We start from the raw sequence: 14215 nt of genomic DNA on the forward strand, positions 1-14215 counted from the left end.
TGCTTCACATCCTTCATTATATCCTTATCTATTGTCGTATTTCGTAAACTCAACAATTTTAGTAATTCCTCCCTCCCCTCATCATATTTTCACAAGGAAATCATTCAAAACAGCAATCCTTTCTTGTAAGGTCACATACGTGTTTTCATCAAGACATACTGAATACATCTGGGAGTTATCCGAATCAGCTTTCAAATGCTCCGAAACATTTTCACTCATTCTTATTATTCTACCTTTGACAGTATTTCGGCTGGCTGGCATTTCTTTAATTCTGTTAATTATTTGCTGTTTGTTAGGAAAGTCTTCAATTAATGTATCGGATGTCGATAAGAAAGTCTCTTTCAAGAACTCACCGTCAAAAATCGGCTTCCCATGCCCTAATATGCAGTGAGACAGATGGAAACATCCGCACTGATATTATTCCTTGGCCTGAAAGATGATACAAAACAGATAGTTTGCTTTGTGTGTTCTTCGATTTTCTGTGAAATGAGCTTTCTTCATTTGACATGGAACGAACATGTAAATGATTCGTCCGGAAATGGTGATTTTGGCCTACATTAAATGTGCGGGACACGACGGTTTTCAGTCACAGGCAACACAAAGCGTTATTGCTTATTTCTATCACTCTGAATTCCGTTGTCCACTGTTCTTGAAGAATCCGGTTACTACTTTTGTTAAGTTTCTGTTTTATCGGCACCGAAAACATGTTTGTGAGGTCCGTATACAAACGACATTCAATAAACAGCAACACACAACGAATAATTACGCGCTACTGGCTACCACACACACGTCAAACTTCACTCACCGACTGACTGACGGCCAGGTTTTCGATATTTATTTCTTACACGTAAAAGACTATTACTATACGAACCACGTGATATTGTATAGTCTGTAGCACAATATAAAAACTGTAATATGTTCATGTGGCGTGCCACCGAAATCCTGTTCGCGTGTCACCAAGTGACACGCGTGGCATAGGTTCGCCATCCCTGCTCTAGGGCATATACAATTTTATGCGCACCGTATATGGATGTATGTAGGCCTAAGCATGCATGTATAATGATCACATCCTGGCAAAAAAAAAATGAGAATAACTTAATCTTTTAATACTTCGTTCCATCAAGAATGACTACAATATTGTAGTCGGTCTTGGTTCCATGCTAAGGTCTTTCGTAATAAAAATATGTTTACACTTAGATATACAATGCTCATTTTGCCAATAATCTCTCGTTGATCTATTATGTCAGAAAAGTGACCGAAACTCCTTCAAAAGCATACAAGGCGCACTCTTTCATTCACCAAATGTAGATGACCCTCGGCGTACTAAGTAATCAGAAATCCTTATGACAATAATGTGTTCCTTTCTTGCAGCCCTGCTGAAACTCAAGTATTTTCAGCTGATCACTTTGCCGGGTCGCCACGTTATGAACTATACGAGATGCTCATATTCCGAAACGTTGAAGACTTCAAATAACTCACTACTTGTGAGACATTTGTATGCTGACCAAACGGCCCATCTACGTCTAGGATTTACTCCTACTACGTTAAACTCTCAGTTCATCTTCCTGACTGACCTATCTTGATTAACTCTTGTTCTCTAATGAACCCGATGGTATTTGGTTTGAAAGGCCTAGACAGTTCTTTCATTCCTTTTAGGATGTTTGGTCATCAGTCTCCTTTAATTAATGTAATAAGGTTTGTTAATATCGTCTTCACCTCGTTTTCAATTGGTAAGATACAATGCTGAAGAAGACAATAGAATCTTGGAATCAGGCTTTTGTTACTACTAGAATGTATAACCATCGGTTTTCAGTTGGTAATTTGATTACAATACGATCATCCAGAATTGTTAAACTCAATAAACTAATCGTTAAATTAATAAAGTCTTCTTTCTTAAATCGTTTGCTCTCCGGGGTTGGTTTCCCTCGAACTCAGCGAGGGCTCCCTCCCCTACCGCCTCAAGGGCAGTATCCTGGAGCGTGAGACTGGGTCGGGAGATACAACCGGTCAGGAGGACTAGTACCTTGCCCTGGCGGCCCCACTTGCTATGCTGAACAGGGCCCTTGTGAGGGGGATGGGAAAATAGTAAGGGACAGACAGGGAAGAGGAAAGAAAGCGGCCTAAATTAATAAATTAACACCAAAATACAGATAATGAATTCCTGAATATTTAATTATAATGATTTTACTGCCATTCCCGGAGCAAACTTCCAAACTTGAAGTATGTTGACCATTGCTATATTCGCAAGCATGATCTTGTGAAATGGCTGGGGTTCACCTTCGGCTGCAATGTTAACATGGATGGATCGCAGAACGGGTTACATTTTCTTAATGCAGGGAAGGTATTGGAGCATTAGGGAGTGCGACCCTGCAGTTACGTCTACAGAGCGGGCCTTAAACCACTGTACCCTAGTGAATGTCTAATACAACTTACGAATACTTATGTAGAATCTGTTAATGTTCAACATATTTAATCAAAGTATAATGGTCGGTAACCGTAAATAAATATCGTGCCAATATGAGTTCTTAAGTGTTGCCTGATCTTGGACAGCGGCGTTCGTAAGATGGCATATATGAAAAGAAAAGTGTTCAGTTACCTTTGACTCCGCGAAAAGCAACGATCGTTTATCCCATGCTAACATAAGCTGCGCTTGGAGGAGACTCCAGAAATACAGGGAACGTTATTTTTACAAGCTGGTTGGTGCTGAGTAATTCAGATTACGACTATAATAGTGTATTTGGATGTTATGAAAGGTGCTGCTCATTGGTTCAGCCGTGTTGCAATAGCACATTCTGTCCCAATGAGGAAAGCAATGACAAACTGCGTCACTTCTCGTTATGCTTATACGCCTCATTAAGGCACCATCACCAGCGTTTGTGGTTTCTCTATAACCGCATAACCTTTCATGGTGGTGTTTGAGGATCAAATAGGCCTCCGAGATGAAGACTTGACAGACACCATGGTATAGTGTTCAGTATTGTAGTTTCTTCCTTGACTGGCACAGGTTCAATTCCCGGTCCTACAACGAATTTTAGGTTGATTCTAAGGGCTGTAAGGGGTATAAACAGCCTTCGGAATAAGGCTGGAGAGGTAAGTGCGTTAAGATTCCATTTCCGACCATCTTAGACGTGGTTTTCCTTGCTTCCTACAGTAATTTCAATGTCAGGAGAAAGCTGGGATTGTATGCAATATATAGGCTACGGTCATTTCTATCTCAATAAAGTAGTAGTAATTGCTATTGTTGTTGTCGTTGGTGGTGGTGGTGGTGATTGTTCTTTTACGAGGTTCAGCAATGGGCTAAGCCGTATGATGCGACCTGTCAGTGGAGAGATGGCGTGGAGTGGCATTTAGTAGACGAAAAAACGTAAGATTTTTTAAAACCAGGAAAAATCATAATATGAAGATACAGTTAGAATTCAAGAGAACAAATTGGGGCAAATATTCAGTTATAGGAAGAGAAAGTAGGGATAGAAATAATTTACCAAGGGAGGTGTTCGATAACTCTTCAATTTTTTAAAAATCATTGAAGAAAATACCAGGCAAATGATAGAGAATCTGCCACCTGGCATGGCCATAAACGCAGATCAGTGGTGATTGACCAGCCTCTATGAACTCTAATCGGTGGGAGGCGAAGAAAGAGGCCCGACACTTCAAATGAGAAGCCAGTAACCCATTGAAAAAAATATTGCCAAGGCGAGTGAGAAAGAAGAACAGAGTTATCAAGGTGAAAACATTTCTCAAGCGACGAAAGGTTCGAACCCTTCAGTCGGCAGCCCTGAAGGTGGTCTTCCGCGGTTACCCATTTGCACACAAGCAAGTACCACCGGTTGTACCCTAATATTAAGGCCACGACTATTATATGCCCAATCGTAACGCTTTGCTCGTCTAGTTTCACCGAAAAGCCGCAGTGTCATTGCGAAGGTAAACCACTAGCAAAATGAAACCATTTTTCTTATTATTCTGTTACCTGCGTTCAGCTTCACACTACCAGTAAATATTACTCTGTCGTGTTATTTCGTAAATAGTAACAACAGTTCACGAAACTAGAACCAGGACAGCTCGCCAATAAGACTTTGACTGATACAGCTGAGGCATCAAGAACGTAGCATGTGAAATTGTCCTTCGATTAACAGAAATGCTTAAACGTGTCCAGCACCACGCGTGATGGCAGGCTGCACGGAGTGATCCACACGACACACCAGTACAGTGGAAGATTTCTGACATAAACAATGAGTTAACTTGGTATTTTTGTACTTTTTTGGTTCTCAGATCTCTTAATATGGATAATAAAACACCGTAAGGTATACCACAGAAGATAATACAACGTATTTTGTCTCGACTGCAGCAAGAACATTGGCATACATGCACAATATTACACAAATCAATGTAATAGACCCGCAATTCAGTGTCTTATTATTTTATTGCGGCGTCGTTAGTAGTCTCCATTAAGTAGTTACTTCATTCCTTGATTATAACAAGTCAGAAGAATTTGTCATAAAAATGAAGCAGACGGAAGCATAAAGAGAGGATCTCTCCTCTGTGCTACTTCAGGTATTGCTTCAGATCATGTTTATATGCTTCCTTCCTAAATAAAACAACACCCACTCCCCCAACGGAAGCGCCTACGATTTCTTGAATCCATCAATATTTTCTTTTACGAGAAATTCTCGATCCCCCACTTGCCTCCCGGAAATGAATGCCATTAAAATAAAATGTTCAACTTACAGGAAAGTATGTTTGACTCTATTGTTACTTTCAATATTTTCATTTATTAGAATTTTATATAAAATCATTAAAGCTAAACTGGTAAGTTATTAAAGGGTAATAACATTATAAATGCAATGTTAAGCTGCATTTACTTGATTAAGTATTTTAGGTTAGCACTCAAATGTGAACATGGCTTAACGATTTCGCTAGAAATGTTATTCCTTTTCAATTAAGATACATAATATCCCTTTTTTGATAGAGACATCCAGCATCCATATGGAAAGGTTTATAATCGGTTCCGACACAATTTTTCAGTTCTACAAGTATTTCTTGCACACGTACTTTATCTTATAATATGGTGTAGTTGTTATTTTAACATTACGCTAATTAGCAAAATTTCACGAGAGTTTTGAGTTCTACGAAACTCTATAGTCCGATATTTCAAAATGCCTCTTTATCTTTCGAACAAGCCTAATGCGGATATTTAATTTTCCTTTAATTAGAAAAGTTTATCGTACGGTTTATGTGATTCGCGCTGTATCGGAACAGTAACAATGGAATACAATGACTGCATTTTGATTCTTCCCTAACACAGAAGCATCGATATTAGTTAGGAATAATTGGAGATGCTTGCTACATACTTGCAATGTATTAAAACATTAGATAAGGTAACTCCCCACCTACAAATGTCCTCACTGGACAATATAAGTGATGGAGGAGGTACCAAACAAAGGCCAGCTTGCCAAGAACTCTTTCCATATTACAATGAATGAAAGAAAAAAAAGTATCAAAACAGCATTTTTTTCTACAATGGATAAGGTCACAAATCTTACCTGGAATCGAACTGAGTGCCGTCTTGGAGAGTTCCCCTATAATGCATGGTAAGCATATCTCCATTCTTGGACTTCACAGAACACTCTTCGGGCACGTACAGAACGTCGATTTTCAGTTTATCACTACCATTTCCGTTGGCTTTGTTGTTAGACGTAGCGTCATCAGCCGCAGAAATGGCAAGTACGAGTGCAAAGATGAAGCACGCGCAACGCGATGTCGTCGACGTAGAAGCCATGATGCCGTTCGTGTGCTTGGATGCGAGAACTGTTTCACACTGGCGGGATGCAGGCGGGCCGACACTTGTGGCTGTGCTGTGTATCGACTGCCACGCCACCTTACTCGCGTGGAGAGAAAGGGCAGTGCTGGCCGACAGGGCGCGCGCCCATTGGCCCACGTCACTTCAACCTAAACGTCACACTACACGCGGCAGATGGAAGGTGACGTCATGGGAAGGAAAAGCAGCCTGGAAAGCACAGTGTTGGAAGAAAGTTGGAGAGAGAAATCAGGTCACTACCGCATACATGTCATGATACGTGACCTACAAAGTTGAACCGCTCTAAGTGATCTATGACTGTGCGCATTCATCTTATGGCAGTATGTGCTTTCGTTTCAATTAGCCTGTACGTGACGAGCACTGTTCGTCTAACGGCAAACGTTTCAGGGGACTCCAAAGGCTGGATAAACAGCCTCAGACACCTCTGATATTCCGTCTCAATCTGCCGGGCTGAGTGGCTCAGACGGTTGAGGCGCTGGCCTTCTGACTCCAACTTGGCAGGTTTGATCGTTGCGCAGTCCGGTGGTATTTGTAGGTACTCAAATACGCCAGCCTCGTGTCGGTACATTTACTGGCACGTCAAAGAACTCTTGAGGACTAGATTCGGGCACCTTGACGTCTCCGAAAATCGCATAGCATAGCCAATAGCATTATTATGAAAAGTATATATATATCACTGGAAATACTGTCCGGCTCTATGGCTAAATGGTTAGCGAACCGTACTGGTCTTTGACCCGAGAGAGTCCGGGTTCGATTCCCGGCCAGGTCGGTGACTTCATTCTTAATAATTGGTTAATTCCTCTGGTTCGGGAACTCTCTCTCTCTCTCTCTCTCTCTCTCTCTCTCTCTCTCTCTCTCTCTGTGTGTGTGTGTGTGTGTGTGTGTGTGTGTGTGTGTGTGTGTGTGTGTGTGTGTGTGTGTGTGTGTGTGTGTGTGTGTGTGTGTGTCGTCTTCAATATCAGAATTCGTTACAGGTAGGACCCCATCCTCACAGACACGCAGGTTAGGCGTCAGTTCGAAAGTCCTGCACCCGGCCTCTCCGGAGGTCACACACCATTATTACTGTTAAACTGGAAATACAGCAAATACGTGGCGTATACATGACGAGTGGGTTACCGTTTTAAACCCCCCCCCCCCTTCTTCTTAATTGAAATATAAAATAATAGTAATAATAAAATACCGTTTAATTGCATTGGAATGATCTGTCTTAGAAATGACCCCGTCACCTTGAATACCTGCGTACGCCACTACTATGAATACTTTCCTATTCCCTCACCTCCTCACCAGGACCAACCCCAAGAGTGTTGTTACCAGCCCCAAGAGTGTTGTTACCTCCCACCCCTTCACACTTTCACACATAATCTTTCGTTTTTTACATCCGAAATATCAGTCCTCTGATATCATCACTTGACTACTTCTCCCACACTTAATCATGACTTAATTTTCTTTTATTCAAGCGTTTACAAACGAACTACACTGTGGGTGTCTCCCAGGCTGAGTGGTTCAGACGCTGCCTTCTGAGACGGCTGATGCGGAACAAAATTTCGGCACCTCGGCGTCCCCAAAAATCATAAAAGTAGTCAGAATGAGATAGGACCAATAGTATTACTATTTGTTGCAGGTACTAGAAACGAAGCACAATCCCAAAATAGATCTAGAATGATTATGAAGAAGCGCGGAGGTGGATGGCATATTCAAAGCCTAGTTCTACATCTTGCAGTTAACAATAAAAATATACCATCATCGTGGCTGTGATAAATTTGTCAAAACTGGCGTATAAAGGGGGGGGGGGGGGGAAGAAAGGAAAACGGTAGTTGATTTGGAAATGCTGTACAGCTCACTGCAGTAAGTGTCAGCCTCCGTGGTGTAGCCGTTAGCACTATTAGCTGCCGTCGTCGGAGGCCTGGGTTCGATTTCAAGTCCGGTCGAAGATTTTAACCGTAAATGTTCAACTCCCCTGGCTTGGGGACTGGATTTTTGTACTGTCCCCAACATCCCTGCAACTCACACACCACATACAACACTATCCTCCACTACAGTAACATGCAATTTCCTATACACGGCAGATGCCACCCACCATCGTCGGAGGGTATGCCTTACAAGAGCTGCTCCAGGCTACCAATAGCCACACGAAATGATTGTATACTGCAGTCAGTCCCTTGATTAAGTCTGTGCCTGTACATCGTAGCAGATGGAATACCTTTTTCTGTCTTTAATAATCTAGTTATCCTCCAGGGTTGGTTTTTTCCACGGACTCGGTGACAGATCTTAACTCTATCGCCTCAAGAGCAGTGTCCTGGGGCGTGAGACTTTGGGTCGGGGGAATACAACTGGGCAGGAGGTGGTGGTGATTATTGTTTTAAGAGGAAGTACAAGTAGGCAACAATCCTCTATATAACACGAATCAGAGAGAAAAAATGGAAGGTGTCCGACACTTCAAAAAATGAAGGACATGAAGATGAAAGACGTCCCAGGCCTCCATACGTAATACCGTCTGGGTCTGAAAAGAACATGGGTTGACCAAGGGAGGTCGGATAGGATAGATGAAAGTGAGGAGCCTGGCCTGGAGGAGCAGTACCTCGCCCAGGCGGCCTCACTTGCTATGCAGAACATGGACCTTGTGGGGGATGGGAAGATAGCAAAGGATAGACAAGGAAGAGGGAAGGAAGCGGCCGTGGCCTTAAGTTAGGTACCTGTATCATCCCGGCATTATTTGGAGGAGAGGTGGAAAACCACGGAAAACCACTTTGAGGATGGCTGAGGTGAGAATCGAACACCCCTCTACTCAGTTGACCTCCCGATGCTGAGTGGACCCCGTTCCAGACCCCGTACCACTTTTCAAACTTCGTGGCAGATTCGTGAACCTAACCGGGCCTTCGGGGGTGCCAGCTAATCACACCAACCACTACACCACAGAGGCGGACTGATGGAATATCACCTGGAGTAATTATATACATTTTAAGCAAGCCTCGGACCTATAGGAGTAACGGACTCCCACTCCCATTTGACAGGCGAGGGACTCCTTGGAAACAACTTGGCGAACGAAATGAAATTCGATGGGGAACTATCAATATTAATGGAGCTTCTGGAAGACAGCAGAACTGGCTGAGTCAGCAAAGAGAATGCATCTGGATGTTGCTAGGAGTAAGTGATATTCGGGTAACGGGAGATAACGAGGAAGACATAGGAGGATTACAAATTGTACTTGACGGGTGTTAAAAAGGGAATAGCGGATTGTGGGGTAGGGCTGTTAATCAGGAATACTATTGCACGCAAAATAGTTTTTGTCAGGCACGTAAATGAGCGAATGATATGGGTAGATTTGGCAGTTAGAGGACGAGAATTGTCTCAGTGTATTCACCATGTGAGGGTGCAGATGAGGATGAAATTGACAAGTTTTGTGAAGCATTGAGTGATATCGCAGTCATGGTCAGCAGCAAGGATAGGATAGTGCTAATGGGCGATTTCAATGCGAGAGTTGGAAATAGAACTGAAGGATACGAAAAGGTGATAGGCAAATGTGGGGAAGATATGGAAGCTAACAGGAATGGGAAGTGTTTGCTGGACTTCTGTGCTAGTATGGGTTTAGCAGTTACGAATATATTTGTTCCGGGGTATCTGTGGAACGCAGAGAGGTGATAGAAGGTGCTGGGATGAATGGGTCTATCTACAATATCAAAATTAATTTAAAACTTGAATTGAAGGTTGTATGTCTTCAAAAATAACAAATTTAACAAATTTTCACTTGGTAACAATGATATCTCAGGTACAATGCCAAATAAGGGTGGACCCCCCCCCCCCAAGAACAGGGAATTTAACAAGTTTGGGCTTCAAGCCCTCGATTTACAATTTCTGCGCTGCAAGCTCAAGTTTACAAAATTTACAAAATGAGGAATAATTTAGTCAAGGGCAGAAATCCCCTAATACAAGAGCACTTGCTCCCGAAATTACAATATCTAGCCTTCCAGAGGCACCCTTCACTATTACAAAACTTTGAAAAGGGCTTACATGCTCTCGCTTTCTTACAGCCCACTCAAGGCAACATTACATCAAAATATTACACTCTCTGGCCTCACAAGGCACGAATTACAAACGGAAATAGTCTTACACAGGGTTTTTTTTCGTGTGGCTATTTCTAGCCGAGTGCAGCCCTTGTAAGGCAGATCCTTCGATGAGGGTGGGCGGCATCTGCCATGTGTAGGTAACTGCGTGTTATTGTGGTGGGGGATAGTGTTATGTGTGGTGTATGAGTTGCAGGGATGTTGGGGATAGCACAAACATCCAGCCCCCGGGCCATTGGAATTAACCAATGAAGGTTAAAATCCCCGACCCGGCCGGGAATCGAACCTGGGACCCTCTGAACCGAAGGCCAGTACGCTGACCATTCGGCCAACGAATCGGACTACACAGGGGTATCTAGTACCCAACCTACCGGGCCTTTGCGGAAAAGAACAGGTTAAATAAATGGCCCGAACACAAACTGAATGGAGGCGTACACTGCGCTCCCAGATAATGAAATAGTAAAAACCTACAGGCCTCTCGGCCGATGAAACTGGGGCTAGTTCCAAACTACTGAGGTGGCTCGTATGGAAATAACTTTAATACATTACAGGAAGAAAACAGTTACGAAAAAGTAGTCACCTCAAACCAAGATGAAGGGGAGCTCGTGAGGGTAACTCACTCTCTATCCCCGATTTACAGTTAAAACCTTTATGAAATTTTACATTAGCTGAAAGAAGATTTACATTTTAGAAAGGTTTGTTACATAGTTAAAGATTCAGACCTTCCCCTCGGATAAATTTGCGGAGACAGCAAGAAAGATAGAATTTACGTGGCCATGACCTTGTAGATGTTCTGCCTGCCGAAGAAAGAGGCCTTAACACACACACTTAAAAAGACGACGATCAATTGACAAGGAAACCCGAAAAGCCGCAACTTATATATCCTCAGGGAAGGTTCGAGATAATTCAAGACTAATGCGGACACATCCTCTCAATTTTTTTGGTTAATTCAAAGTAAACAAGAAATGCGGAATTGGTTGAAAATTAATTACAAAAATTCATGATTGGCCAGATTCAAAACTGGCGGAAAGAAAAAGAAGTATTGCCAACCCAAAAATAAATGAACATAGATTCAGTTATGAAAATATAGAAATACGAAACTTCTTTAAGTTATATGTTCTTCCACCTTGCACCAGAGTGCATGATCAGAGTTTTTGGTAGTGTCATCTGTGGAAAAATGTTCAAACTTCTTGATGTATAGCAAAACAAAACAAGGAGAAATTCAATCAGTTTCTTCACAATAACACAATTACTTAATATTTCAGTAGTGACATCTTCCGGTTAAAGTTCCAAGTTTATGTAGTAGCACTTTCACATTTAGGTCGGTAGAGGCGCTTATTTTGAATGTGCGGAGTTGAGGTGTACCTCCCGGTACAATATTCTTCAAGCGTAGAGCTATTCACTCCACACATGGGAAGCTAGGGGTACCAGATCCATAATAGACTATATTTTAACCGACTTCGAATTCGGGAATTATGTTAGGATTGTACGGGTGTTTCGGGGATTCTTCAATGATACAGACCACTATCTGATCTGTAGTAAAGTATTTCTAGGCCTAGGATAGAGGAAATGAAATATGTCTTCAAGCGATAGAAAATCTCCAGGACGAGGAAATTAGACAGAAGTACATGGATATGATTAGTGAGAAATTCCGAACAGTGGACAGTAAGCAGGTTCAGGTTAAAAAATACAATGGGTGGTATACAGGGATGATGTAGTAGAAACAGCAAGGGAATGCCTAGGAACAACTGTGTGTAAAGATGGGTAAAAGCGAACATCTTGGTGGAATGGTGAAATGAGAGCAGCTTGCAAACGTAAAAAGAAGGCTTATCAGAAATGGCTCCAAACAAGGGCTGATGCAGACAGGGATTGTTCGTAGATGAAAGAAACAAATACTTGTTGAATCCAAAAAGAAGTCGTGGGAATGTTATGGTAATAAACTGGAAAGGCTAGGTCAAGCAGCAGGGAAACCTTTCTGGACAGTAATAAAGAATCTTAGGAAGTGAGGGTAAAGGAAAGAACAGTGTTTTGAGTAATACAAGTGAACTCATAATGGATCCCAGGGAATCGCTGGGCAGGTGGAGAAAATATTTTGAAAATATTTTCAACGTAAAAGGATATCTTCCTTGTGGTGTCGCGAACAACCGAGCTCATGGGGAGGAGGAAATTGATGTTGGTGAAATTACGCTTGAGGAAGTGAAAAGGATGGTAAATAAACTCCATTGCCATAGTATAGAAGGGATAGATGAAATTAGACCTGAAATGGTGAAGTATAGTGGAAAGGCAGGGATGAAATGGCTTCATAGAGTAGTAAGATTAGCATGGAGTGTTGATAAGATACCTTCAGATTGGACATAAAAAGTAATTGCACCTATCTATAAGTAAGGGAACAGGAAGGATTGCAACAACTATCGAGGTATCTCATTGATTAGTATACCAGGTAATATAAATTTCGCTAGTTGCTTTACGTCGTACCGACACAGATACGTCTTATGGCGACGATTGCACAGGAAAGAGCTAGGAGTGGGAAGGAAGCGGCCGCGGCCTTAATTAAGTTGCAGCCCCAGCATTTGTCTGATGTGAAAATGGGAAACCACGGAAAACCATTTTCAGGGCTGCCGACTATCTCCCGAATACTGGATACTGGCCGCACTTACGCGACTGCAGCTATCGAGCTCGGTAGGCAAAATATTCACTGGCATCTTGGAAGGGAGGGTGCAATCAGTGGTTGAGAGGAAGATGGATGAAAATCAGTGTGGTTTCAGACCACGGAGGGGCTGGCAGGATCAGATTTTCAGTATGTGGCAGGTAACTGAAAAATGCTACGAGAAGAATAGAAAGTTGTGTTTATATTTCGTAGATCTAGAAAAAGCATATGACAGGGTACCGAGGGAAAATATGTTCACCAGATTGGGGGACTATGGGTTTAAGGGTAAGGTAAGGGTGTATGCTGCCCGAAGGCACGTCCGAACCTCCGCAAAGGTGTGCCTGAGCCGGAGTTTACGTACGGTAGGCTGGCCAGTTCCTTTCCGCTACTCCATTCCCTTACCCCCCACCAACAGCGCGTGGCAACCCAGGATTAAGGGTATTTATGTTGATAATTGGGCTGCAATGAGAATTAATGATAGAATGAATTCTTGGTTCAGGGTACTTACAGGGGTTAGACAAGGCTGTAATCTTTCATCTTTGTTGTTCCGTAGTTTAACTTGATCATCTGCTGAAACGTACAAAGTGGCAGGGAGGGATTCATTTAGGTGGAAATGTATTGCCTATGCTGACGACTTGGTCTTAATGGCAGATTGTGCCGAGAGCCTTCAATCTATTATCTTGGGACCTAAAAACAAGTGCAATGAGCATGGAATGAAAAGTTGCCTTCCGAAGACTAAATTGATGTCAATAGGTAAGAAATTCCACAGAACTGAATGTCAGAATGGTGTTACAAATGTGGAACACGTAGATAATTTCAAGTATTTAGGATGTGTGTGAGATTGAATCAAGGTGTAGTAAAGCTAACGCAGTGAGCTCGCAGTTGCGATCAACAGTATTATGTAAGAAGGAAGTCACCTGCCTGACGAAACTATCTTTACATCGGTCTGTTTTCAGACCAACTTTGCTTTACGGGAGTGAAAGCTGGGTGGACTCAGGATATCTAATTCTAAGTTATAAGTAACAGAGATGAAAGCAGCGAGAATGATTGCTGGTACAACCAGGTGGGAACAATGGCAAGAGGGTACTCGGAATGAGGAGATACAGAATAAGTTAGGAATGAACTCGAAGGATGAAGCTGTACGCATAAACCGGTTTCAGTGGTGGGGTAATGTGAGGCGAATGGAGGAGAATAGGTTACCTAGGGGAATAATGTACTCTGTTCTGGAGGGTAAGAGAAGTAGAGGGAGACCAAGATGTCGATGTTTAGGTTCAGTTTGTAACGATTTAAAGACAAGAGGTATAGAACTAAATGAGGCCACAACACTAATTGCAAATAGAGGATTGTGGCGTCATTTAGTACATTCACAGAGGCTTGAAGACTGAACGCTGAAAGACATAAGTCTATAATGATGATGCATTTATTTATGTTTGTAATTCTATACGATCCTTGACTCAAGTAAGATAGTCCAATTCTATTCTTATTCTATTTTCTGTGATATTCTCTGGATTCTTATGCTGACATTACGGGCATATTCCACTTTCCGTGGAACCGACTCATAATAGTTAAAATAAAAATTACGGTATACTTATACCATTTCGAGAGTGCGAAAGCTGAACGTTGTTGGTATCTTCAAATGTAATGTCTAGTTTCGTTTGCAATCTTCTTCTTTTCCTTAGCCTTTATCTGCCC

At 42.2% G+C, this 14215-nt stretch overlaps 1 protein-coding gene across 1 annotated transcript in view; it reads right to left on the reverse strand.

Annotated features, from left to right (window-relative positions):
- Fkbp14 (peptidyl-prolyl cis-trans isomerase Fkb14) overlaps nucleotides 1-5869 on the reverse strand; it is a 287601-nt gene extending 281732 nt beyond the window's left edge. Inside the window, exon 1 of the mRNA XM_067148519.2 lies at nucleotides 5541-5869. Coding sequence (XP_067004620.2) covers nucleotides 5541-5776 — 236 coding nt within the window. The 5' untranslated portion in view covers nucleotides 5777-5869. The remainder of the gene's footprint in view (nucleotides 1-5540) is intronic.
- Between the last annotated feature and the right edge of the window lie 8346 nt (nucleotides 5870-14215).

This window comes from Anabrus simplex, chromosome 5 (genome assembly GCF_040414725.1).
Source record: "Anabrus simplex isolate iqAnaSimp1 chromosome 5, ASM4041472v1, whole genome shotgun sequence".
Taxonomy (NCBI): Eukaryota; Metazoa; Arthropoda; class Insecta; order Orthoptera; family Tettigoniidae; genus Anabrus; species Anabrus simplex.